This window comes from Sorex fumeus, unplaced genomic scaffold, assembly GCF_029834395.1.
Source record: "Sorex fumeus unplaced genomic scaffold, SorFum_2.1 ptg000051l, whole genome shotgun sequence".
Classification (NCBI taxonomy): Eukaryota; Metazoa; Chordata; class Mammalia; order Eulipotyphla; family Soricidae; genus Sorex; species Sorex fumeus.
This window is the reverse complement of record NW_026606108.1, coordinates 26,493,999-26,520,587: the sequence shown is the minus strand read 5'-3', so window position 1 is coordinate 26,520,587 and position 26,589 is coordinate 26,493,999. Positions and strand designations below refer to the sequence as shown.

Genomic DNA, 26,589 nt, shown 5'->3' with positions numbered 1-26,589 from the left:
TGTACTACTCCCACTACTTTTGCACCCCTTAAATAGATTTTTTTGGGAGGGGCAGATTTTGGGTCACCCCTGGTAGAATCATTATATGATGTTGGTTCAGTCCTGTGCAAAGTAAGCATCTTTTTGTTTGTTTTGGGGCCACACCCAGTGATGCTCAGGGGTTACTCTTGGGGGGCTCAGAGGAGCAGATGCAACCTTACCCATTGTTCAATATCTCTGGCTCCATATGATGAATTTTATGTGAATTTTAAGTGTGTACATATATTAAGTGGTTTTTTGGGCTATAAATCACCACTACATCATTTCAGACATTTCCATCATCTTAACAATGGTCTCTTTACCATTAGTAACTTCCTATTTATACTTCATTCCTTTTCTGGGAAAATAATATTTTATAATGGATATATTAAATTTTACTCTTTCAAAAGGTGAGAGACATTAGCAGTTGTTTCTACTTTTTGGCCACGGGGAATAGTATAGCTGTGAGCTTTGTTGTATACATTTTTTGATCCCAGTACATTTGTTTTGGGGTTACACCTGGCTGTGCTCAGGGGACCACACAGGATGCCAGGGATTAAACCTTCATTATCTATGTGCAAGGCAAATGTCCTACCTGTATATATTATTGCTCCAGCCCCTATTCCACTACTTTTTAAACAACATCTTGCAAAGAGATGAATAAATCTTGAAACCATAGATTCATACCACCTCATCCAAGGTATTTCAATATTTAACAATCATCAGCTAGGGAATGGTCATTTCGACAAGATGAATAGCCTTCTTAACATCATACAATATGGACAAATCTGTGCAAATGAAGGGGAACTCTACAGGCACAAAGCTCTAAAGGAAACAAAAACATCTCTCTGTGCCTGGTAAAGCGTTCTTCTTCCACAGTTATTTCTGAGTGCTCCTCAGCTTTCCAAGTTGTAAAGTCTTTGAAGGCAAGAACGAGTTTTGATCTTTCTCTGGTGTCCTTCCACTGCACAACAGTGTTGTGCCTTTCTGTAGCGGACACTCAAACAATCTGCAGGAAGGAATCATGTCCTTCCCCAAAGCGATTTTCTGAACCAAAACTATTTTGCTGGGAACTGGAGAGAAAGTACAGGGGGTGAAGTTGTATGCAGCTAACCCCTGGCTCCATCACTCGAATTGAACCATCTGCCTGGTTGGTTGAGAACCACTAGGTATGGCTCTGAACCACTTTAGCACCAGTTGGGAGGCCCCCTACCAAAAAAATTGAGAAGCAAATGTGGCTATCTCCACTACTGTGGTTCTCTTTTGCTGGACAATCCTTCTGGTACTTGGAATTCCCTTCTCCAAAGTTGTTTCTTCAACTTAGCCTTTAATTTTATGGTCCTGAGTTCTCCCTCCCCCCAGAGAGGTAGATGTACCATGATGGGGCATGGGCTCTTTGCACTTAGTTACATAGGTAACTCACCAGAGGCAGTGACGAAGGGCGGTCTGCCCGGAAACTGTTCTCAAGAGAAGACGGGTTGGGACTGTTAGCAACACTTGTATTCTGAAAAGATAAAAAAAAAAAAAAAAAAAGGAAAGAAAAGAAAAAAGCTGGTAAACTATGGACTCCTATGAAAGAACGTACAGACCCGAGATGACAACTGTGACCCAGAGATGCCACACTCACCTCTAAGTGACTACACACAGATTTTATTAACTTGTAAGTGGAATCTCTGGAGAGCAGGGAGACAAATATGTACTGAAAAACAAAATGGAAAAATCATTGACCACTACTGTCTGGCAAAATGAAAACTCATGCTAAAAAAAATTTTTTTTTTTTGCTTTTTGTTGTTTCATTTCTAAGTGATATAAAATAGTTCTTTGATCTGTATTCTCATTCAGCTGACTCAGATTATGTATCTCATTTCTGGAAGGAGGAATATATTCCCTCAGAGTAGCAACAAAACCCTTAAACCCAATTTAATTGGCAAACGTCAAACAGAATGAAAGCTCCTGTATACCCCGACATTGGTGCCTCAAACATGCTTCAAAGAGACAAGATCTTTAAAGTCTCTTGTTTTTTTGTTTCAATAACATTTCCCAAGGGCCCACTTTCCCTACTCTGACCTAATTTCCATTAAAAACTTCCCAGCAGTTCTTCCCTAGTCTAGTTCTTTTTCCAGCCACTTCCAGATTCTTCCTTGTACAAATATGGAGATTTTTCTAGTGGAGGCTAAGTTGTGGGAAATAAATAAATCCAGAGCTAGACAAGTAATCTGGAGAATAAAAAAGCTCACCCTTTCCTCATGTATTTGAGCCATACAATTTTCTTTTTGGATTTTATCCCCACAAGTCTGTGCTATGATTCCCCCTTCCCTCTTTGCCCTCAATCACTATAGAACTTTATAAGATTCTCCAGCAAGTATTGTATTCCAGAGTAGCTAATCTCATGGGTTCTGGCATTAGACATTCCTAGTTACAAAGTCTGAGTCTCCTACTTAGCCGTTTGCCCCAAGCCATCCATTTACTTAGTGCCACACCCTCCCCCCTTAGCTTCAGATTCTTTACATCTATACTTAGTAGCTGGGGATCTAAGGAGAGAACATTTAGTGCATGCTTGATGCTGTGTTTTTTTTTTTTTTAAAAAACCCACCAGGTGTTTGATCATTTTGTGATTGTAACCCAAACATGAAAGTTTATAACTATCTCATGGTGATTCAATAAAATTAAAAAAAAAACCACCAAACTCAGTATATATTAGTGTATTTCCTAGAACATCAGAATAGCCTCTTTTAACTTTTATTATTTGGTTTTGGGCACTCTCCTCTGGCAGTGCTGGGAGACCTGTTGTTGTGCCAGAGATCCTTCCCAGGTCAGCTGTGCGCAAGGCAAGTGCCCTACCGTCTCTCTGGTCTAACAACTACACTGTAGCACTGTCCTCCCATTGTTCATAGATTTGCTCGAGCAGCCACCAGTAACTTCTCCATTGTGAGATTTCTTGTTACTGTTTTTGGCATATTTAATACGTCATGGGCAGCTTGCCAGGCTTTGCCGTGCGGGCGATACACTCTCGGTGGCTTGCCGGGCTCTCTGAGAGGGGCGGAGGAATTGAACCTGGGTTGGCTGTGGTCTAACAACAGCCTTTCAGAAATATTTCCTTGCCCCCTCCTTCCTCTTCAAGTTAACTAGCAAGGTCAGAAACAAAAGAAAGCTTTTATGCTTTCATAGAAATCTTAGATAAAATATTAAAGTATGCTGTTTGGAGTGAAAAGGGGGTAATATGCTACTCCCTCTCTTGCCAAGCTCAAAGATTAATTTCAATGGAGGTATTTCTGGTTCTACATAATTCCAAGAATTTCTACAGAGAAGAGGGGCAGGTGACACAACCTGGAAGGGGCTGTGAAGGGCCCCAAAGCTCTCCCAGCAGAGAAGGCTGGATTTGGAGAGGTCCCACTTAACCCCCACTCTATCAACCAGGTGGTAGTGCTTTCAAATCTTATTAAACTGCATGCGTCTAGGTAGTTCAGCTAGCAGATGATAGGAAAGTTGAAGTATTTGCATACTTTTGATCTTAGTCAAGCAAGTATAATGAAATCATCAGGAATTTCTGAAATTGGCGACTTTTCTGTTAGAATAAACTGCCTTGTGAGAGTTAAGAACACAAGGGAAGTGTCTGAAGTCTGTGTTTGTAAAAATTCATTTTAATGCCTTCTGAGTCATCAGAGCAAAAGGAATTTCCAGCTCTGGACCTTGGTTCTTGGCCCAGGGCCTTTGAGGATCTGGTGCCCTGAGCCCCAGCCTGACATGTACTCACCCTGTCCGTGACTGTGGTGATGACCAGGGCATTTGGCACCAGCAGGGCAGTTTTGGTTTTCTTGAGCTGGGTGACCGAGAAAGTCGGAATGGCGATCTGAAATAGAATTATCCAGAATTACTATAGTCAATGTTGTGGTTCAGGCTTCACAAAACTCTATCTCTGAGCCTCTGAGTGAAAGTAACAACAAAGAGAAAGAAACCCAAACCAGCCACATAACCATTCTCAGTAATGTTGGGGGATAAATTCAGACCACTGGTTGTGCAGTGGGTCCTGAAACTCTAGGAGACCATAAAAAGGGCATGAGGGAGCAATGAACATTCCTGCAACCAAGGATTCTGGATTAGATTCTGGAAAAGGAGAACTGTAGAATGGAATGGGCCTCTCAGAGCCCTAGAGAGGAAAGCTAGAGAGAGAAAGAGGTGAATCCCAGTTAAACATTTTCTAAGGATTTTTTTTTTTTTAGTCAACTCTATGCACAAAAATGAAAGTGGGAAAGAATTTGGAAATTGTAAGTTGGGTAACTTTGGGAAAAAATGAATTCAAATCTATTAACCTGAATAATGTGAGAATCAGTTTAATTTTGCTTCTGAGCTATACAATTTTTTCCTCCACAGTGGAAGGCAAGGAATACCCCTTAGGAAGAAATTGTTAGTGGCTACATTTATGAACCTCAAATGACAATTAGAGAACCTTTGGGAAACAAAGTCTAATTCACTTTACCCTTTGAGTTGTAATGGGATGTGGCAATGCATTTGATTATCCTAGATTTGAAGAGATAGACTAAATGCTCCTGAGGAAACTAAGGCAACACTTTATAATTTCAGGGCGCTTAGAAAATGTCCCTCCTAAAAGCAAACTTGTTGCCTGTAGTTTATATTGGGACATAGTGCACCAAGGTCTGTTGGATAGATATTCTGTCACAGAATTTAAGCCCAAATGTCCCTGACATCCTCAGGAAGGAAGAACATATGTCACTTTCTTTTCTTATCTTCCCACCTGTTACTAATTTTCAACCTCTTGTCTGTGAGATTACATATAGCAAAAGCAGTATGTGCACACCTTTAAAAAACCAGAGTGACTCCTTCCAGGTAGAAGTAGGATTAAAAAAAATGATTGATAGAGTTATATTAGCATGAAACTGCACCTACTGGCCCTTTGAATTCTCCATCACTGTACAGAAACTGAGTCTCTGCTCTGAGGTCTCCAAACCTGCTGATCTGGTAAGAGAGACTAACTTGCCCTGATTCTCTAAAAATTATCTCCATCAGAGTGAACTAGAGATCCAATAAATACCCAATCTCCATCCCTACTCCATGAGCAAATTTTGATGATTCAGAAATCTAGAAATCCTGGGCTGGAGAGATAGCAGAGATAGCAGGGCACTTGCTTTGCATGCACCCAGCATCCATTATGGTCCCCTGAGCATGGCCAGGAGTAAATCCTGAGTCCACACCCAGAAGTAAGAACCAGTACTGCCAGGGTTAGCCCCAAAACCAAATGAACAAAAAAACAAAACAAAAAATAAAGAAAAAAAGTCTGCCTTGCATTATTCTAATTTGGATAATACTTAGATCAAAATGTTGGCTTAAGTTTCTCTATGTAATAAAGGGATGATAAAAAAAAGACTGAAAGAAGGGTGTGCTGGTCTGTTGATGCAACGTTAATAAAGTGAAGATTTTTCATATTTGTTACATGATCCTTCTGTAGGATGGCCAGTGGCTTTCAGGAAAATAGTAAAAAACAAAACCAAAACCAGAACCTACCATGTCACCCCCATAGAACAAGGTTTTCAGTTTTATCCTTCATAAGTGTAAAAGCTGCTTCTTCAGAACCTTGACTCAGAAACCCCGAAAACTTAGTGAGATCAGGCAAACCCTGGGTAGTTTCTCTGCCTCCTGATTGGACGGTGTGAGCATGCCAAGTGGTACCCCAGTCTAGAGGAAGAGGTTCCAGCCGGCAGGAATTCTTTTACTTCCATGGGGAAACTGCCAGTTCCTTCAGGCTAGTTCCTAGAGTTTCAGGTGGCTATGGGCCTCTGCACCCTCAAATCTGAGCTTTGTGAGAAGGGCAGGTGCTAATCAGTGTCCACTTGGCACTGGGATCAGAGGTGCTCCACAGACTGGCTGGAAGGGTGCCAGTTTTTGTCCTCTGATATGTCGCCTCTCCCCTGCTGGCCACAGCACCAGGTGAGGGCTGATAAGGAAAGAGCTGTTTGCTAAGACAAGGCTGATGGTAACTGGGATGACTGCACCCAGAATTTAGGGCTTCTTGTACATCTTTGAAATCGACAATGGCACATCCTAAGCCATCACCACAGCTCTCTGGTGATGTGGGGGAGAAGGATTAGTGATAGAGCAGGGGCTACTTGAAAAGAAGATGAGACAGTGGTGTTTGGGGGAGAGTCAATCCAGACTCAGTATGAACGGAAAACTTGGAACAATAAGAGAAACTTGGCATAATACTAATACAGGGACTTTATACATATTGCTTTGCTAAAAATATTTACAATATATAATAAAATACGTTAGCTTGAAAAAAAATCACACCCACCTTGGTGTCTTTCCCAAAGACCTTGGAATGAAAACAAATCCAGTTTTCTGATACGAAGAGCTTTCCTTGATACAGTATTTCTTTCTGGAGAGCACAGGTAAAACCTGGGCAAAAAGACAGAGGTATAAAACCATAAAACCATTGAGAATTTCCATTGGAGATAACAGGCATTGCTTACACAGCAGTGACGGGGTGGGAGGAGTTGTGGGGAGGCAAAAGAGAACAAACACATGCTTAATAGATTGTCACTTGTTCTTAGTCACCTTATTCCCTTCATATGGAGCAAGGCTGAGAGACAAAAAGTCTGGTTCTTAAAATCAGCCCTGAGATGATTTTGGCATGAAAGTCAAAATAGACCAACGAGTCTGTCACCACAAGTGGAAATGAAAAAATGTTTTTGGCATCTGCATTGGGGGAGGCGGTTCTCCCCCAGGGATGACAGTGGAGGAAGCCAGAGTCTCGCATCACTTTTGGGAGGAAAGAGGCTGGCTGGGGCCTGGGCTGGAGCAGCAGGACTCGGGGAAGGGAGAGCCTGGCTGGGGGTGAGGTAGGGTGGTTAGGGCGTCCCTCTGCCCCACACAGTACAGGGACATGGCCGACTTGGGCCTGGCCATTCAGGTCTCTGCTTCCTTTTCTCCTGCTTTTTGTTTGTTTCTTTTTATTTTTTTTGGGGGGGGGTCAATCCTAGTGGAGGTCATGGAACCATATAGGATGCTGGAAATGGAACCCAGGTTGGCTGTGTGCAAGGCAAGTGCCCTGCTAGCTGTGCTACCTCTCTGGCCCTCTGCTTGCTTTGCATCTTTGTTACGGTCTCTCTCATCCAATCCCGTTATCATCAGTATTGGGACCATTTAGTCACAGTGCCTTCTAGCAGGAAGTGTGGAAAAAGGAGGGCATGGTTCTTCTGAAACCATCTGGAATGACCTCATAGTCTGGACTGGTTCACTCTCTTTTACAAACTTGTCTTTGTTGCTGCTTTGTTAGGCCACACCTGGTGGCACTCAGGGCTTACTCTTGGCTCTGTGCTCTGGGATCACTCCTGATGGAGCTTGGAGGAGCATATGGGATGCCAGAGATTGAACCCAAGTCAGTCATGTGCATGGCAATCACTTTACCCACCTCACCCACTGAACTATTCCTCCAAGCCCATCTCTTATACCTTTTGAAGGCACCTGGATAAAAGCAGAATGACGCTGATCCTATTTCACTACCAGGAGGTAGAGAGATACACTTGTGATTCAGTCCCCACACCAGTGCCCCCTTCCTCCCATTATACCAACTAGCACCCTTCCCAATATGTCACCTGAAAAGTCAAGAAGGGACTGGGGAGCTCAAGGCTTCTTTGGCAGAGCACAGGCGAGGCATGCGGGAGGCCCCACATCGGACCCCTGGTACCACATGGCCCTTGGAGCACAGCCAGGAGTGGCCTGGCCTGTCACCCCCAAGTCTCAAACCTGAGTTAGCATCACTGGGCTGCTCCCCCTCACCCCCACCCCCCACCCCACTGGGCAGGACTGCTTCCTAAACAGCAGTGGTGGGAAGTCAGCACTTACTTTGCTGCAGCGGCTCCTCTGTGGGGACGTCAAGAAACAGCTTGTGGAAGTGCATGTTGGCTTTGTACTAGAATGAGAACAAGCAGTGAGAGGTGAGGGGCTTGGCGCCCTCATCTTCCCGACCATCGGGTCTTCCACACAGCCCCTCAGTGGGAGCAGGGGGAAACCTTCCCTCTGTTGTTCATTCATACTCCTACAGTCACCATGCCGGGGGAGGTGGGGGCGCCGGACAAGGACACCCCTAACCAGAAGTGACATGAAATTCAGAGGCATTTTGGCAGGGACGTCTCGGGGGTCTCAGGCCACTAGAGGTGGGAAGGGTGCCCTAGCGAGAGCGAGAGCAGGGGCCTTCAGGCTGCGGTGATTTAGGGACTCATGGAGGTCGGGAATTTTAAGTCTTGGAGAAATCTTTCCTTTGGTCTGTCTACTGAGCTTCAGTCAGCTAACTTCCGTCCAGGCCCGCCCCCCCCCCTTCCCCATGTGCCAGAAGACAGAAATGGTGCCTGCCTTGGGGAGCTAGAGGGTGCCAAGAGGCTTAGTGGAACAGTGCCTCAAGGGCTAGGCCATATGGTCCTGTCGCCATCAGTGGCAGAGGCAGCTGGGGGAGGGCAGACAGATCTCCTGCAGGAAGCCTTTCTTTTGACCTAGGCCACACACAGTTTTGTTTTCAAGACACCTAGCTGCACAGCTGGGACTGTGACGGATGTGGGATGTTTTCATGCCTGCAATCACCCAGGGATGGGTGTCCCCGATCCCTGGGTCAGGACAGCGCTTTGGGGAGCTCTGTGACCCCACAGGTGACTCCTGGGCCTCCTCCTATGCCAGCCCTGCACCTCACATTATGCCCATGATGAGAAGTCCCGGGAGTGGAGCTAGGGGGAAGCACATGAGGCCCCTCGGTATCTCTGCAGGGAGATGGGCCGGGGGACGACACACAGGGAGACTATGGACATCACCCAGAAGACAGCAGTCCTACCTGGGCTATCAAGGGACAACCCCCCCCCCCCACACCCCCCAGCAAGCCACCTCATACCACATCACCTTGCCTTGCTTTTTAGAAAAGGTATTTTGCATCCAGAGAAGCACTTGGTTAAAGTTGAGGTGCTCTATGGGGACTTTCCTGAGATTGGGGTTTTTGTTTATTTGTTTGTTTTAACCTTCCTGAGAGTTCCCAGAACTATACTCTGCAGTTCTGGGGATCAAACCCAGAAGGCTGAGTGTGGGTTAAACCATCTCCCTGGCCCTAACATTTGGTTTTATTGTAGTTATTTGTGATGCTTGGGATCAAACCCAGATCTGAGAGTCGAGTCTGGTTTTGATGGCCACTGTGAGCAGCCATTGCAGAGAGGATTGCAAATACACACACACACACACACACACACACACACACACACGTATAAATATTCTGAGCTTTTATCTCTCCCTTTCCATTCATTAAACTTGTGTTTTTGAAGACATGTGGTGTCTTCAAAAAATCAAAAGGTGGTAAGACTGATCTAAATTCAAACCCACATGGCAAATAAATATCACAGGGCTCCCAGAGGAGATTTTTGTGGAGAGAAGAACACCTCTGCAGAGGGCATCAGTTACTGGGACTGAGGGAACAGCTATTATTTAAGTTCAGATTGGCATGTCATTACTGTGTAGTTAAAGCTGTATGGTTTGTCCAGAGCTTTCTCTTATGGTTCTGAGAAGACACACTTTAAAGCACTTAAAGGTGAAGTGTCCAAAAAAAAAAAAAAACCATCCCTGGGGCTGGAGCAATAGCACAGCGGGTAGGGCATTTGCCCTGCACTTGGCCGACCTGGGTTTGATTCCCAGCATCCCATATGGTCCCCTGAGCACCGCTAGGGGTAATTCCTGAGTGCAGAGCCAGGAGTGACCCCTGTGCATTGCCAGGTGTGACCCAAAAAGCAAAAAAAAAACAAAAACAAAAACCAAAACCATCCCTAAACTATTGGCCCGGATGTCCCACTGACCGCTATGACCCAGGAGTGGGCAGGGTTGCCTCTCTGGCACATGCTGGGGCAGAGTCCCCCACGGCCTTTGCCAGAGTAGCCTTGTCCCTTGAATGCAAGATGTCACTCCCTTTATTCCCCTCCTTGTCACCCCTAACTGTCAGACAAGTAGCTCATGGTCAGGTGATCCTGATCCCTGTTGGGTTTAGGGGTCACAGTTCATCTGCTGCTGGTGGCAGGGACCCAGGGCTCTTGACCACTTGCAGGGATGCAGTGATGAAGATAGGCCGGAGCCCCTCCAGCAGTCTTTGGCTCTTTCCAACCTGAGCATTCCAGCAGGGCTGGCGCATTTGGGGATACCCTCCAGCATGGCCTTCGCCACTGACCTGGCTGGAGGAGGAGGATGACTTTTTCCGGTCCATCTTGGAGTCATTCTTGTCCTCTGTCTTACAGTCGTTCTTCTCACGCACTAAACAAGCATTCTCAGAACTAGTGGACTTTGACCTGGGGGAAGAAAATCCAGAGGGGGGAGGTGTGTTCCTATAAGGTGGATTGTTGATGGGCTCCTACTGAATTTCATCTGGATTATTACACCATCTCACGAGAAAACGGGAGGCCTTTCTCTTCTGGACAACGACAGCCACACAGACACGCAAAGGATGCGGGAACAGCACGGGTGGTGGGAGATGGGACTGGATTTGGCAGGCTGACGGCGCCAACTGCAGGGAAGGTGATTCATAGAGGGGAGAAGGAACCAGCTGAGCGATACAAGCAATGATGTCATCTCAGAAGCATTTTTATCTGTGTGAAGACACTAGAGGCACATGTTTTGCTTTGGGGTCACACTTGGTGGTGCTCAAGGAGCTGTGCAGTGTATGTGCCCCAACCTGGGGTTCTGACGTGTAGAGCAGGCTCCCCAGCTCCCCAGCCCTCTAGGGGCAAATTTTAATTTTTTTTTTCTTTTTGGGTCACAACCAGCGTTGCACAGGGGTTACTCCTGTTTCATGCACTCAGGAATTACTCCTGGCGGTGCTCAGAGGACCATACAGGATGCTGGGAATTGATCCCGGGTCAGCTAAATGCAAGGCAAGTGCCCTTCCTGCTGTGCTATCACTCCAGCCCCTAGGGGAAAATTTTAAACAAAATTGTAGTAATAGTCCAATCAAAGAACTTTCTGTTTCAGACTCCTATTAATATTTAAGAAGGGTTAATTGGATGGGGCATTGGGTTAAGTGCCTTGGAGCACATAAGAGTCTATTCTTTTTTGTTTGGGGATCCTACCCAGCTGTGACCAGGTCACACTCCTGGAGAGCTTGGAGGACCATATGTGGTACTGGGCATCGAACCTGGATTGGTTTGTTCTGACTACATATCAAACATCTTTTTTAAAAAAGGCAGTAAATGATGTGAGAACAAAACAATGCAGGAATAGGGAGACAGTATGCTATGACAAAGAGAAAGTGAGATAAGGGCCCAGAGGAGAATAGGAATTTCATATGCTGAGACCAGAGGATGAGCAAGAATTGCATGTGCTGAAAGGAAAAAGGAAACATTTCAACTGAGGAAAACAGTGTCGTATAATCAGGATAAACCAAAACCATGTTTGGGAGTTGAGTCTTCCTTTGTTCTCCCTGGGCAGAGTTCAGAGTTGCTGGGGTTCTTTCTAGAGGATTCTGCCCCTGGCTCTCCATTTTAGCAGATCTTCAACCCTACGATGAAAATCACTTCAAAGTGGAATGCGTGTACAAGTTTGAAAGGCATATATAAGAAACTTATTTATATGTGTCTATATATATATACAAATATAGGTATATGTATTTTATATAATTTATGGGAGGGGGGAAATGGTGCAAGAAAATAGTCATTACATGATATAATTTCTTTCTTATTTTTCTTTTTGGCTTTCGGGATCACACCTGGCAATGCTCATGGAATTACTCCTTGCTCTGCAATCAGGAATTACTCCTGGCGGTGCTTGGGGGACCATATGGGATGCCGGGGATCAAATCTGGGTTGACTGTGTGCAAGGCAAATACCCTACCTGCTGTACTCCAGTCCACCATAATATGATTTCGTCTTAAAAAATAATTTCTGAGGTGCGGTGGATTGAACTCAGAGACTCACACATGCAAGGCAAGTGCTCTACGCCTGAGTGGCATGCCCCACCCAATATGATTTCCTAGAAGAAGCTGGATTAAAATCTTAAAGAAATCCATGGTATAAGGGTATGATAGCAGGACAGGCATGGGGAATCAGAGAGTCCAGCTCTAGTCTTTCTGGCCAGGTCATATGGACGGCATGATGTCCACCTCCCCCTTCCAGCCACAGCAATCGAGTGGCTGATGCTAAGGAACAAGCATCAGCCACTGCAATATCTCGGCAACTGTGGGTCACCTGATAGGGATTCACCCTCCAACAACGGAGCCAAGCCACAGCTAGAAATTCCTTTGGAATTCTATGGATCGTATTTTGTGACCGCTGGTGTTCTCCCTGAAAAACAAACCCATATCGTACAGATGTCAGGTGGCTGAATATCTCCTGTGCAGTAAGTTGAGCTTCCCTCCCTCGCTGATTCAGATGAATAAATAGGAACATGATTGTTAAAAAAGGCATCAGAGCTGGCAGTCCTGTGGGTTGGAAGCAAGTTTTTCTGGACAGGACAGCAGGGCCTTGTACCTTCCTGGAGGAACAAGCGGGCGGGGGCGGGGGGCACATGTGCTTGGCAGTGAGGTGGGCTGGGAGGGACTAATTTATTTGAGCCTCTTCAGCTGGGAAACTCTCCCTTCCACAGGTGCCGGTGAGCAGGACTGGAAGCCCAGTGCCAAATGAAAAGGTCGGGACGAGTAATTTCTGACAGCGAGAATTGAGCATTAAAGCAGGAGCAGGCCTCTCTGAGTCACGGCTGGTGCCGTCGGACACACGTGCCCGCCTGATGAGTGTGTCATTGTTATCCCAAGCCAGGGGACGTCAGAGGAAAACCAAGAGCACTTGTTTGTTTTTTTGATGGGGCTGGGTGGGGGGAGCTCCCCGGCATTGCTCAGGAGGTCCAGGGTGGGGATCCCTCCTGGCGGCACAGCTGTGTGGGCGGGCAGCTCGGTGCTAAGCGTGGCATGCCAAAAGCGTGTGTCTGTCTGTCTGTGCTCACATGCAAGTGTTTGTCTGCTGGAGCCAGGCAGCAGACGGCATGCTGTGGGTGGCGGTGAAGGTGGGGGTGGGGGCAGCTTGGATGGGAAAGCAGCTGGAGGGGAAACAGGGGTCTGAAGGTGATAGGTGGCAGAACAGGCATGCAGGCGAGAGGGAGGGTGCCAGGGAGGGTCAGAAAAGAGCACGTGGAGGCCAAGCCAAGACTTACGCGTGGTCCTGAATGAAGTAGAGATTTGGAGAGAAGATGTGGGCTGGGCAGCCAGGAAGGAAGGGAAAAGCAGGAGTTACTGAACTGATGTGGGAGAGGAATCAGGGATGGTTGTTGAGAAGGGCAAGAGTGACTGACTCTCATGGTTCCTCCTCACCCCCTTCCCTCCTTCTGCCCTCTTCTCTCTCCTTTCTCCTCTCCTTCTGGGCTCTGGGCTCTCCATCACTGTTTCTCAACCTTTCTCTCACCATGGCTCTTCCAGAACTTCAGTTCCACCAGATGGCCCCTAATCCTGTGCCCTGGCCCCTCCACTTATTCAGTTTTCACCGGTGCCTCTCTTGGAATGTACTGGGGGGATACACATGGTCCAGGCTGAGGGGTGCTGCCCTATATGAAGGGCCACTCCCAAGTGGAACAGAGTGGGGCTGAACCATCTCCTGTGGTGGCTGAAACACAACCATAACCCTACTAGTTCCTTCTGTGAAACAAAGCCCGTCTACAGCTCTCTGAGACCCATGGGGACCCCAGATCCTCAGCCTCCTCTTTACCCCAGGGAGAGGGAACAGATGAAGGGATGGGTTTATTTGGGGGGGGGGTAAGGAGGAGAAAGGGAGAGAGGGGACTCAGGTGTCAGGCCAGGCCCCCTTCTTCCTCCTCAGGGGTGGTGTCTGCCCCAAGACCTTCTTGCTCTGTCTGCAACCATCGTGAAACTGCAGACCCCCTCCTCCCCCCACCCCCAAATCATGAGAACCTTGAGTGGCACCAAGGACTTACCGCAGGCAAATGATTTTCCTCTGGTCTGGGGACTCGGCCTCACTGGACAGGGTGGGGGACTGGATCGTGGGCGACCTGGACAACCTCTTCTTCTCCTCCACGCCATTCTCAGCCTCGGAGCTGGAGAAGAGACAGAAACGCTTCACCTTGGACATCCAGAGGCGGGGAGAGTGCAGAGGTGGGGCGGTAGCCTCGTGGGCCTGGGAGGTCCCAGCCTGGTGGCCCGCGAGCTCGGTCGGGGGCGAAGGCTGTGCCCGCTCCCAGGGGCCATGCACACCTCTCTCTGCCAGCACCTCCAGGGTCGCAGCTGCTGCTCGCACCTGCCTTCGGCAGCTAAAGGTCCAGTTTTATGCTGCAGGTGCACGTCAGAGTGAGCGGCCGGGCTGGCTCTGCAGCCCTGTACCCTCCGGCACCTGCCATGGGGCGGGAGTGGCCAGGCACCTGCAGGCCGTGGGAGGGCCACTGTGTGCCAGCACCACATGCCCCACGCCCTCGCGTGTGGCCTCCTGCCAGGTGTGAGCTGCTGGGCACCCGCAGGCCCTTTATTGGCACTGTTCTCTGTCACTCATCAGCCTCCATTGTCCTGGCACAAGGCTCGCTCAAGGTGGGCAGTGCCTGTCAGGAGCTCATTGCGACTCACAATCCTCATGGGTGCTAGGTAAGGTGCATGGCAGGGAAGGGGGGAGGGTTGGGGGGGTGCCCTTACACGCGGCCTGTCTGCACTTGCAGGACTGGCATCTGAGTTGGGGATGGAGCTCAGAACTCAGGCCTGCCACTGTGGACGGACACAGACGCAGACACATGCCCTTCGTCGTTCGCCCACGCTCCCACCCACCTCTCTCTCTCTCTCCCTCGTGAACTCGCAGTGGGCCTTGCAGGACGGGACCTGCACCGGAGGGACCCTGTGACCGTGCTGGCCTCTCTTCCAGAGAATGAGGTTTGACCTTGGCATGGGGCTAAAGAGGGGGAAGTGGGTCAGGAGGATCTGGACCCCCCCAAAGCACTCACAAATGGGGATCCGCAGTGTGTGTGTGTGTGTGTGTGTGTGTGTGTGTGTGTGTGTGTGATGCTATGAGCATCCTTGATCAGGGAATGAGGAGAGGAGAAACCTGGTCTTAGGGTCACTGACTCCTGGCATCACAAACATATGCCGGGGCACAGGCCAGCCCCTCACAGCACTCACAAGGAAGACCCCCTGAGAGGCCGCTGCTCTGCGGGTTTGCTATTCTGCCCCTCTCTTGGTGGTGGTGGACTGTCTGGTGGTTTCGGCTGCTAATGACCGCCCGGGCAGGAAATGTTCTCAGTTATGCTGAGCTCTGTGACCACTTGTTTCATACTTTTCCCAGCTCATGAAAATTCTCCCCCAGACAACAAGTCCTATTGTGTCACGTTCATGACCATACACCTGGCGAGACATCCCGGGAATGATCCACACCCGGGCAGGTGCTCGCAGCTAGTGGTGAGCACTGCTGAGCGCTGAGTGGGGTGCCATCCCAGGCCAGAGGCCCAACTTTCCACAGCCTTCATTTTTGTTGTTGTTCAGGGATTTTTTTGGTTTGCTTTTGGGCCATGCCAGGCATGAGTGGGGAACGATATGTGGTGCCGGGGATTGAACCAAGGTAAGCTGCATACAAGGTATACCCACCCTCTTCAATCCATCGTGGCTTTTATTTTAATGAAAAAAAGCATTTTGATTGTGGAAAGGGCCTAGTCCTGAGACTGAACTGCACCGTGGAGAAAAAAGGTTCATGATGCTCTTGAAATATTATTGGATTAAAAATGGCATAGGTTAAAGATACCTTTCCTTAAATTTCACTGTCATCACTGTCATCCTGTTGTTCTTTGATTTTACTTCAGTGGGTGCCAGTAATGTCTATTCCTCCAGGCCCTGAGATTTTAGCAGCCTCTTCTGACTCTTCTTTTACCAATGACTGGGGCACAGAGAGATGGTACAAAAGATAGGGCACCTGCCTTGCACACAACCAACCCAGGTTCAATCCCCGGAACTCTATTTGGCCCCCAGAGCCCCACCAGGAGTGATCCCTGAGCAAAGAGCCAGGACTAAGCCCTGAGCACTGCTGAAACAAACGAAACAAAACAAAAAAGCTCTTTTTCAGTGTTTCCCAGAGTGGGCTGTCCCACCATACCTGGACTGGTGCCCTCCTGTTGCTGGGGCAACTATGGCAACACCGAGAGGTGCCCTGGCCTGTGCGTGTGACAGTGAGGCCAGGGAGAGGAAATGCTTCAAGGCCTCATTCAAGTTCCTGTCAGGGGGCCAGCGAGATAGGGCGCTGCAAGAGGTTCTTGCTTTGCATACAGCTGACCAGGGTTTGATCCTTGGTACCACACATGGTCCCTCCTGTGCTCCTGAGCCCCGCCAGCAGTGACCCTCGAATGCAGAGTTAGGAATAAGTCCTGAGCACTGACAGGTGTGTCTACCTCCCCCGCTCCGTAAAAAAACAAAACAAAACAACAATTGTACAGGAATTATGGAGCTTGCCTTTCATGTGCCCAGCTCCAGTTGGATCCCTGGTAACATATATGATCCCCCAAATCCTTGAGCACAGAACCAGAAGGAAGGCCTGAGCACTACTGGGTATGGTCCAAAAACCACACGGATGCCCACGCACGCGTGCACGCACACACATACACAAATAAAGTTATTGTCAGGGGCCAGAAAGATAGCACAGGGGTCAAAGTGCTTGCCTTGCATGCAGCCCACCCCAGTTTGCTTTCTGGCACTGCATTCTGATCCTTTGAACATCACCGGGAGTGATCTCTGAAAACTGAACCTAAATGACAAGGGCAGAAATGATCATGTCTTTAAATCATGACAAGACAGAAACTTGTTTTTGTTTTGCTGTTCAAGAATACACAAAAATAAGGCCCTTTCAGGGACACGAAGGGGCAGCTTAAAAGATAGAGAAAACCAAACCGAAAACCAATCCTCTTCTTTGACATCATGTTTACTGGAAGGGTCGCTGCGAGTCCCGATCTAAGGCCCAGAGAAGCTACCAGAGAGGCGGGGGACAGAGCGTCCCTGTCATCATCAAGGTGTGCCATCTCAGGGGCTGCCACCTGGTGGTGGGGCACAGGCCGCCTACACCACAGCCACACTCCTGGGACAAACATCTCACCAGCTCCCAGGGGCACGGCTGCTCAATGCACAAGTACAGCTGGTCAGTGGCTGAAAACAGGTTGGTGTTGGCCATTGCTGGGGCCTCACCAAGTCTGAGGAGGAGTTGACTCCAGTCTGGCAGATTTTCATGATTTATAATTTTTCGCTGGAGCCAAGGATCTTCCTTCCTGAGACGGGCTCCCTGGGTTTAGGGTAACTGAAGGCTCCTATTTCCTGTCCCATCTTCTGTCCCCTCCCCTGTCCCGTCCACCCACCCCTGTTCTTTCCGCCTCCTGTTGACAACAGCCTTGTGTTCAGGCGTTGACAGGAGCAAGTTAGTAGCTTCCTGGCAGAAGGCTGACACCACTGCCTCACCCGTCAGAGCAAGCCGGCAAGTGGCACGACCTAGGCGGCAGAGCCCAGGCAGGAAATCTACCTGCAGGCTCAGTGGCTCTAAGCCACAGCATCCAATCTGCCATCTCTGCGGGGTGGGGTGGGGGGCTATTTTATAACTGCTGCCTGAATTAAAGAGCCCCCATCCTTTCCTACTACCGCCTGGAGAAGCAACGCCAGTTTTTTTTTTTTTTTTTTTTTTTTTTTTTGCTTTTTGGGTCATACCCAGTGATTCTCAGGGGTTGCTCCTGGCACTACACTCAGGAATTACTCCTGGTGGTGCTTGGGGGACCATATGGGATGCCAGGAATCGAACCCGCGTCAGTTGCATGCAAGGCAAACGCCCTACCTGCTGGACTACCGCTCCGGCCCAGCAAGGCCAGTTTTGAAGTCAGGGTTCTAACACCAGTGAATATCATACTCCAGAGTCCCTGCCAGCGAGGATAAAACCCTGGAAGCAGGACCTTCATGTAGACAGTGTCAGAGAACCGAGAGCACTAACAATAGCTGGGCTGGCCCAGATCTTGCCACTGGGCCTCCTGCAGGCAAAAGGTGCTTGCCGAGCTGCCTGCTTTAGGGGCCCCTGGGGCTGGCAGGTCAAGGTAGAAATACTTGGGGAGCAAAAAGTTGGGTTACAGGGAAAGGAATGGTCTCCAGGGAGTATTAGGTAGGTGTCTGAGGACAGGTGAACACATCAGGGGCCTCACAGTGGGGGTGCACCTAGGGGGAGATGAATTCAGAGAATCCAAAGCCCAGAACAATACCCGAATCTCAGTTATACTAGCAGAGATGGCAGGGACAGCCTAATTCAGGCTCCAGCTGGCCCAAGTCCTCTTTGCTCAGTCTTGGAGTTGCTCTGCTGTCATCACAGTGGACAAGTCAGAAGGGATAGACACACCTTCCTATGTACTCCCCACTTCATCTTTCCCAACCACTACTTTTATTCCAAAGCCTAAGAGAACTTACAGATCTCCAAACAGGCTTTCCAAGACCAAGATTTTGAAGATGAAAGAAGAAGAACCCCAACTCAACGTTTCTGTGAAAACCACCACCAGCCACCTGCACTCAGGGACTTAGCTTTGGCCGCTGCTGTAAGACGAGGTCAATCCGAGACAACAGCTATAGCTGGCACCCAGGCAAGACCTTTGGGGTCTGCCCCTCTAGCTTTCTGGGTGCTCAAGTCCCGATTTCTGCACCCAGGATTGATCTCCTGACGTTGGGCCTCTGCTCCCACCAACAATGGCTTCCAACAATGGCCCAACTGGGCCCCAAGCCCTCAAAAGTAAACTACTGCTCAACTTTCTCCCCAACCCAGCCCTCTCGCAACCTTATTTTTTTTTTTTAAAGGAGTTGGGGGAGATTCTGGAGGCCCACAAGGGGCCAGCTAAGGAACCTAGCTGAGGGATGCTGCTCTGGCTTCTACAGTCTCCTGCTACCTTTCTAGAGCTTTCTCCTCTAGCATGTAGCTTGTCCCCTCCACCCTCACCAGAACAATGCTCTCTGTTCCCTCCTCAACTGCCCCCACCCACTGTTCCATGCGCAGCACACACCCTCAGATGGATGGACCTTGAATAACACAGGTCTGAATTTGTGAAGTTCACACTCCATACACCAATTTTTCCCCAGCTGAGCCCTCAGCATTTAGGGGCTCACCCATCAGAACGAGGGTGGGCTGAGTTGGGAAAGTGGAATGTGCCTCTGAGGAGAGCTGTGATGCTATGGCCTCTAGAGACTTTTTTTTCACGGTGTTGGGGTTCCACACCTTGAGCCCTGTGTTGTTCAGAACAGACCAACTCTCAGTTCACTGGATGCCGCTCCCAACCCTCTGCTTCTAAAAGCTAAAAAGCTGTGTTTCCAGACAGAAATAGAAATGTTACTCAAAGGAATGAAGCCCAGGGAACAACACTCAAAGCACGGCATTAGTAAATCTTCTGCTATTATGGCAAATCTTCAAAAGGTGCAAGAAGTGATTGAAGATACGTCAGGAACTTTAGAGCTATCAGTGAAAAACCTCGGTGACAGAGCTGGTAATTTGGGCCTCTGGGATTATTTGCGGGAAGGGAGAAAATATAGAAATAGAATGTACCATGTGATATGCCCTGTCATGAGGACTGAATAATTCTGGATGATTAGTGAATGTTTCCGAGCAATGCGTGGGAGGCCCCTCCCCACCCTTACCCCCCAGATCACGTCATGGGAAGTAGATTCCTCTATGTTAGACTCCTCTTGAATAAAATGCTGTTTCTCTCTCATTTCATCCCTCCACTCATATCATATTAAGGGGAGGGGTGAGTCTCACACCAAAAATACATGTACTTAGCCCAAATAGCCTAGTCTCCCTATTAATCGTGCAGGAACATTCCAGGTCACCCCTGGCCCATTAGCAACCAATATAGTGCTAGTGCTGTGTGTGTGTGTGTGTGTGTGTGTGCGCGCGCGCGGGAACGCACGTTTGTGCGCATGTGTGCGTGCAAGAAGCTCTTCCTGGCCTGCCAGCCCCACAGATAAGTTGGCTACTTTGGCCCTCAGCTGTTTGAGGAGGCATTTGGACTTGAACCATCTGAGATAGGAGTTGTTTTTTGCCACCCTGCTGTCATCGTGATGACTAAAGTGCATTCTTACTCCTAAAGTTCTTCATTTCCTGGAACTGTGTTTTTTGGTTCCATACAGGGAAAATGAAACTCAGAGAAGAGGAGGGAGGCAGGTCGCTCAGTGGCAAAGGGCACCTGCCGGCCAGAGTAAAGCCACACATTCAGTTCCTCTTAGGCTAAGTGCCATCCCACGGCTCAGCCGTCTGCAGTCCCCGGCACCACAATGTCATGTGTGCTTCCAAAATGTCCAGAGTACTCCCACAGTGTCAGGTGTACTCTTGGGAATAGAGCCCCAGGCTTTGCAAGCACTGTCACCACCCAGGGGCCGCCATGAGAGGCATCACAACTCCAAGGTGTGAGGGTACCTGGATTGGGAGTACAGTGCAGCTTGCCTACAGCATTGAGCAGGACCCAAATGTGCAGGAGTACTGCCAGGGGCACCTCACATGGTTGTGGCTATTGTTCTTTTTGCAAAAGAAGGTGTGTGGTCATGATGTAAAGGTTAAAGGTAAAGGTAAAGGTAAAGGCCCTCCCGTTGATCGTCGATTTGCTCGAGCGGGCCCAGTAACGTCTCCATTGGAGACTTTGTTGTTACTGTGTTTGGCATATCGAATACTCTCGGTAACTTGCCGGGCTCTCCGAGAGGGGCGGAGGAATCGAACTCGGGTCGGCCATGTTGGCCGCTTGTAAGGCGAACGCCCTATCCGCTGTAAAGGTTAATTGTGTCTGAATTACTCGGGTTTGCTGGGTATGTGGGGAAATAATAGTGCATGAGTGACACCCCCCTCCCCAGCATTGAAACCTGTATACAAACACCACAGTCCATGTGGGTAATGGTGACACCCTGCATTGAGGCTACAACAAAGGGAAGGGAAGAGGACTCTATATCATGTTAAAAGGAGAGACAGAAATAATACAGGGCTTACTGCACTTGTGGGGCTGGAGCGATAGCACAGCGGTAGGGCGTTTGCCTTGCACGCAGCCAACATGGCCGACCCGAGTTCGATTCCTCTACCCCTCTCGGAGAGCCCGGTACCGAGAGTATCTCACTCGCACAGCAGAGCCTGGCAAGCTACCGTGATGTATTCGATATGCCAAACACAATAATAACAAAGTCTCCAATGGAGACGTTACTGGGCCTGCTCGAGCAAATCGATGAATAACAGGAGGACAGTGACAGTGACTGCACTTGCATTGCACATGACCGAATCTGGTTCAATCCTTGACACCACATATTATTACCCAAATATCACCAAGAATGATCCCTGAGCAGAGCCAGAAGCCTTGAACACCCCAAAATGCCCTCCCCTGCAACCCCCGTCATTGAAAATTTTTTTTTCTTTTCAATTTTCCATTTAATTTTTTTAAAGGGATGCTAACACTTTTTTTTTTCCTTTTTGGGTCACACCTGGTGATAATCCTGGCTCTGTACTCAGGAATTACCCCTGGCGATACTTAAGGGACCATATGGGACCTGGGTCAGTCGAGTGCAAGGTAAACGCCCTACCCGCTGTGCTACTGCTCCAGCCTGAGGATATTAATACTTTAGAAGAAACCTGTTTTCCTTAAAAGATTTGGGTTTAAACCACTTCTAAACTATAAACATGAAAAAAAAACTATAAACATGAAGAATTTTTGCTAGAGTCAAAAAAGGGAAAAAAATTAAAAAGGGCTTTTTAAATGAGTTGAAGTTGTCTCAAAAGTGTTCATAGAACCTACTTAGGGAAAGCCCATTTATTAACTCTCTAATCTGTATTTGTTTTTCTCTGTAACCAATCCCTGTGTTATGCACATATTAATGTGAATGATATGGAATTGTTTCATATCATTGTCATATATATATCATTCTGATATAAGTATTGATTTTCTCCATACTGTGGTACATAATTATATAGGATCATTTTTACTATATGTATAAAAGCATGAACTAATTAGCACAACTTCTCAGTGCTGTTGAAAAGCATTTATCCCAATGCTTCACAGACAAATAACTTGCCTAGGGGAGAAGACTTAGAATCAGTGTCATTTGTACACGGCAATTAGTACTTCACTTTAGGAAGTCAGCGGTGAAGCTAAATCTACTTCGCTTAAATTGTGAATCTCGACAGCCTGACCTTTTGCTTCTCCACCATCAAAAAGTACACTCCCTGCGTTGGTGCTCGAAGTTGAAGGCTCTGGAAACATCTGCTCTCTTCACCTTCACTCCAACCTTCCTACTAGCCTCCCAGGAGACCTGACGAATCAAATGGCAGGGCTGGTGCTGGGCCTCACGACAGCCTTCGAGGCGAGAGTGTAACACAGGTGTTCCCTTTACCACATGATGAGGAAATGGGGTAAGAACACAGAGGGATCTGAGTGACCAGGATCTGAGTGACCGGGATCCCCATTACTCTCAGACTTGGCTCTGTTCTCCACACCCTGGCTAGGCTCTCCCCTCCCTGTCCTGTGTCACCTCTGCTGTCCTGGCTGGGGCTGTCAGGGTCTCTGGTTGGGGCTGTCAGGGTTGCTATTGGGGTCTCTGGCTGGAACCACCTCTACCATGTCACCTTGAGTTATGTGCAACACTTGCTAGTTCCACTCCCTCCTGTGTGAAGGTCACTTTGCTGTGGGATCGTTTGATCCAGCCCACGAACAGTCCCTTTTGGCTTTCCCTCCACCTCACTGGAGCGAGCTGAAGGAAAGCCCAGCTTTCTCCTGGCCTGGGCAAACCCTGCTTCCAACAGTCAGCTCTGGCAGTGTGTCACCTGGAGAAAGGCTCCCCAAACCCATTCTGTGCCCTCCCTTTATCCTGTGCTTCTCCCTAACCTCTGACCACCGTGGCAACTGGACACTTTCATGTGCAGTACATTTTCATGAAAATAATGGGTCGCCCACTGTCATTCTCTGCTTACACCACAAAAGCCCCATCTGTTTGTCTGTGTCCTGGGGGGTCAGGCAGATGCCCTACTCATCTCTAAGAATTTCACATTTCTTTTTTTGGCCTTTTATCGGGGCGGGTGGTGGGGTCACACTTGGCGATGCACAGGGGTTACTCCTGGTTCATGCACTCAGGAATTACTCCTGGCAGTGCTCAGGAGACTGTATGGGATGCTGGGAATCGAACCCAGGTTGGTCGTGTGCAAGGCAAATGCCCTACTCACTGTGCTACCACTTCAGCCCCAAATTTCACATTTCTTGCATACATGAAGCCCCATCCTTAATAGCAATGCAAATCCTCCAACTAGTTCCCAAGGCCAGACTTTCTGATTTCTAGCCCTTCCTGGAGACAGCATAAATAGCAACAGGAAGGACTATTTCACTCAAAATTCCTGGCCTTAAGAAAACTGGCATGGGAAAGGGCAGAGAAGCTGTGTGTGTGTGTGTGTGTGTGTGTGTGTGTGTGTGTGTGTGTGTGTTTCTCTGCTGGTGGTAAGATGATTATATTCTGACACACAGCCAAGTGAGGAGGGCTGTGGGGTTCGTGAGGCAACAGCCCGCCCTTCCAACTCTTCTAGGCAAAGCCCTGACAAGTCAGTCCTGCAGAAGTTGTGGGCAAAGAGGAACCCAGTTATCATTTCTTCCCACGGAACTGGGTGAGAGGTGACAGTGCCAGCCTGGGCGAGGCCAAAGTAGCCGTCATTACTGTTGACAGCACACAGCTGAGCACTCCACGTGAAGGGTTTAGAGAGCAAGGACAGGGTGTGGGTAAGAGGGGGTTCACTTTTCCTCCTTCACCCCTCCTCTGAAAAGCAGAAGGCAGAGGAAATTCCCTAGCCTATGGCGAGTGGCATCTGCTGAGCAGCATGGTGCTGGGGTCTGAGAGTGGCTTGTCACAGGGATGTTGATCCTGCTTCACTGCTGTAAGTGGGGGGCTCGCCCCCACACCATGTCTCCTCTCCCACAGTGCACAGTGGCCACCAGCCACATGAAATGTGGTAGAGCACTTGCCTTGCAAGTGTCAGGTCCTGGGTTTGATCCCCAGCACTGCAAAAGCAAAGAAACAAAAACCACAACCCCAGAAATAGTACAGCAGGGCAAGTAGTTGCTTTGCAGGAGGCCAACCCAGGTTTGTTTGTTTTGTTTTTTTAATCTATCTTTTAAAAAGTTTTAAATTTATTTTGATTTTACTTTTTAACTTTTTTTAATTGAATCACTGTGAGATAGACCCTTACAAAGACGTTCATGATTAGACTTCAGTCATACAATATTCCAACACCCATCTCTCCACCAGTATACACTTCCTAGCACCAGTGTCCCAGGTTCCCTCCCATCACCCCCAACCCACCACCCCCTAGTCTGCCTCTACAGCAGGTGCTTTTTTTCCCTCTCTGTCTCTGTTTCTCTCTGTCTTTCTGTCTCTGTCTTAGTCTCGCTCTCTTTCCTTTTGGGCAATGTGGTTTGCAATAAGGATACTGAAAGTTTATCACGTATATCTCTTTACCTACTTTTAACACTCAGATCTTGTCCAGAGTGGTCATTTCCAACTATTCTTGTCATACTGGTCTCTTCTCTATCTAACCTAGGTTTTATCACTCGCACCACATGTGGCTTCTCAAAAACCACCCCGAAGAGTAAGCACAGAGCCTGGACTAAACCCTGAGCATAAATGGGAGTGGCCCCAAAATTCACAATCACAATCATTCTGTTGTTCGTCGATTGCCTCGAGCAGGCACCAGTAACATCTCCTTCGTCTGAGCCCTGAGATTTTAAAAAGTACCATATTCAAGGCTCTCTCAGGGTTAGGAGAATGAGACCCATCATTGTTACTGGTATTTGGCATATTGGGTACGCCACGGGGAGTTTGCCAGACTCTGCTGTGTGGGCAGGCTACATTCGGTAGCCTGCCAGGTTGTCCAAAGTAAGAACGAGGTAAGAAGATGTTTCAAAAATTAAAAACAGAAATGAAAACCAATTGGGGGTAAGGGAGTTTAGGGAGTGCATGCATTATGTATTTGTCCAGGGAAGAGAATCAGTCACAGATTTCATTATGGAAACTCAGACTGTCCTCCATTTCTGTGATTAACATTTGATTTATATCAAGGCTGGCTGACTGGGTAATTAAGCAGTGCCCATAAATTTTCATAAAGTGTGAAAATTTTATGGTGCAGGCAAAAGTATTCAGAAGAACAACTACTTCTGGCCAATCTTATTTCAAGTATATCCCTGCCCACTCTGCTTACCTTCTGTTTGTTTTAATTGAAATATAATTAGCATTGGCTTAGAATATACAATGCAATGATGCAACATTTGTATGCATTACAAAATTTTTAAGTTTTTGGGTCACACCCAGTGATGTTCAGAAGTTACTCCTGACTCCACTCCGGAATTACTCTTGGTGGTACTTGGGGAACCAAATGAGATGCTGGGGATCGAACCCAAGTCAGACACATGCAAGAAAAGAGCCTTACCCACTGTACTATCTCCCCAGGCCCTGCATTGCAAAATTATCACTCCCTCCCGAAAAAAAGTAGGGACCCCCTCTTGGAGATCCGGGCAAGTTACCGAGAGTATCTTGCCTGCACAGCAAAGCCTGGCAAGCTCCCTGTGATGGAGTCAATATGCCAAAAACAGTAACAACAAGTCTCACAATGGAGACATTATGGGCTCCCGCTCGAGCAAATAGATGAACAACGGGAGGACACTGACAGTGCTTCCTGTGGCTATGTCGTCCTCTATTCTCTATCACTTCCCAGTAGTTTTTAAATCTATAATACAATTTTACTGAGTAGAGTCTTTTACTATAGATTGCCTTCCATGACTAATTTCGCAACTAGAAGTTTGTGTCTCCGCCTATTTATTGGAAGCAAATCCCAACCTTATCTCTGTATCTGTAACTACTGTATTACGTAACTCTAAATGATAAGAATTCTGGGGGTGTGTGTGTGCCAGGAATTGAACCCACAACCAGCAGAGATGAGCTCCATAGCTCAGCCACATTCTTGGCGGAGGAGTCTTTTGGCCGGGGCCAGGGGCCGGCCAGTCAAGCAGGCTGGATGGTTCAATGCAAGGGCTGGAGAATGCAATGCTGCTTATGTTCTGCAGTGCTGGGGGCCCTGTGGGGCACACCCAGCAATACTCAGGAACCAGGTGGTGCCAGGGACCAAAGCCCCTATACTACCTACCTGACTTCTTTATGCTTTTACTTTTTTTTTTTTTTTGATTTTTGGGTCATACCTGGTGATGCACAGGGGTTACTCCTGGCTCATGCACTCAGGAATTACTCCTGGCGGTGCTCTGGGTGGGAGGGGGGGCATATAGGATGCTGGGAATCGAACCCGGGTTGGCCGTTTTGCAAGGCAAATGCCCTACCTGCTCTGCTATCACTCCAGCCCCTTCTCTATGTTTTTAAAAGGTAAACACAAAACCAATAACAAGCTCATCAAAGATGAACAACTGAAATCACTTAGAAATAAGTGCAGCCTGGGTATCGTTTTGTGGGGTACTAGCAAGTGTCCCTGTTTGAGAGTAGGACAGGATCCCTTAGGATGCCACCAGGGGGATTATTCTGAGCTGCAGGCCCTTGGAGAATGTGGGGAGAGGCTTTGT

General features: G+C 48.1%; 1 protein-coding gene across 4 annotated transcripts in view; it reads right to left on the bottom strand.

Moving 5' to 3' along the window:
* Positions 1-26,589, bottom strand: part of GRAMD2B (GRAM domain containing 2B) — a 109,815-nt gene that overhangs the window by 18,451 nt on the left and 64,775 nt on the right. For 2 of the 4 annotated variants that reach the window (XM_056124634.1, XM_056124635.1), the window contains exons 2-8: positions 13,959-14,082; positions 10,223-10,333; positions 7,879-7,945; positions 6,326-6,429; positions 3,773-3,868; positions 1,646-1,717; positions 1,442-1,522 (exon numbers count right to left, since the gene is read on the bottom strand). In XM_056124634.1, the coding sequence (XP_055980609.1) occupies positions 1,442-1,522; positions 1,646-1,717; positions 3,773-3,868; positions 6,326-6,429; positions 7,879-7,945; positions 10,223-10,258 (456 nt within the window). In that variant the 5' untranslated portion in view covers positions 10,259-10,333; positions 13,959-14,082. Of the gene's footprint in view, positions 1-1,441; positions 1,523-1,645; positions 1,718-3,772; positions 3,869-6,325; positions 6,430-7,878; positions 7,946-10,222; positions 10,341-13,184; positions 13,232-13,958; positions 14,118-26,589 lie in introns of those variants that run through there. The other 2 variants (XM_056124636.1, XM_056124637.1) reach the window with 2 other exon arrangements.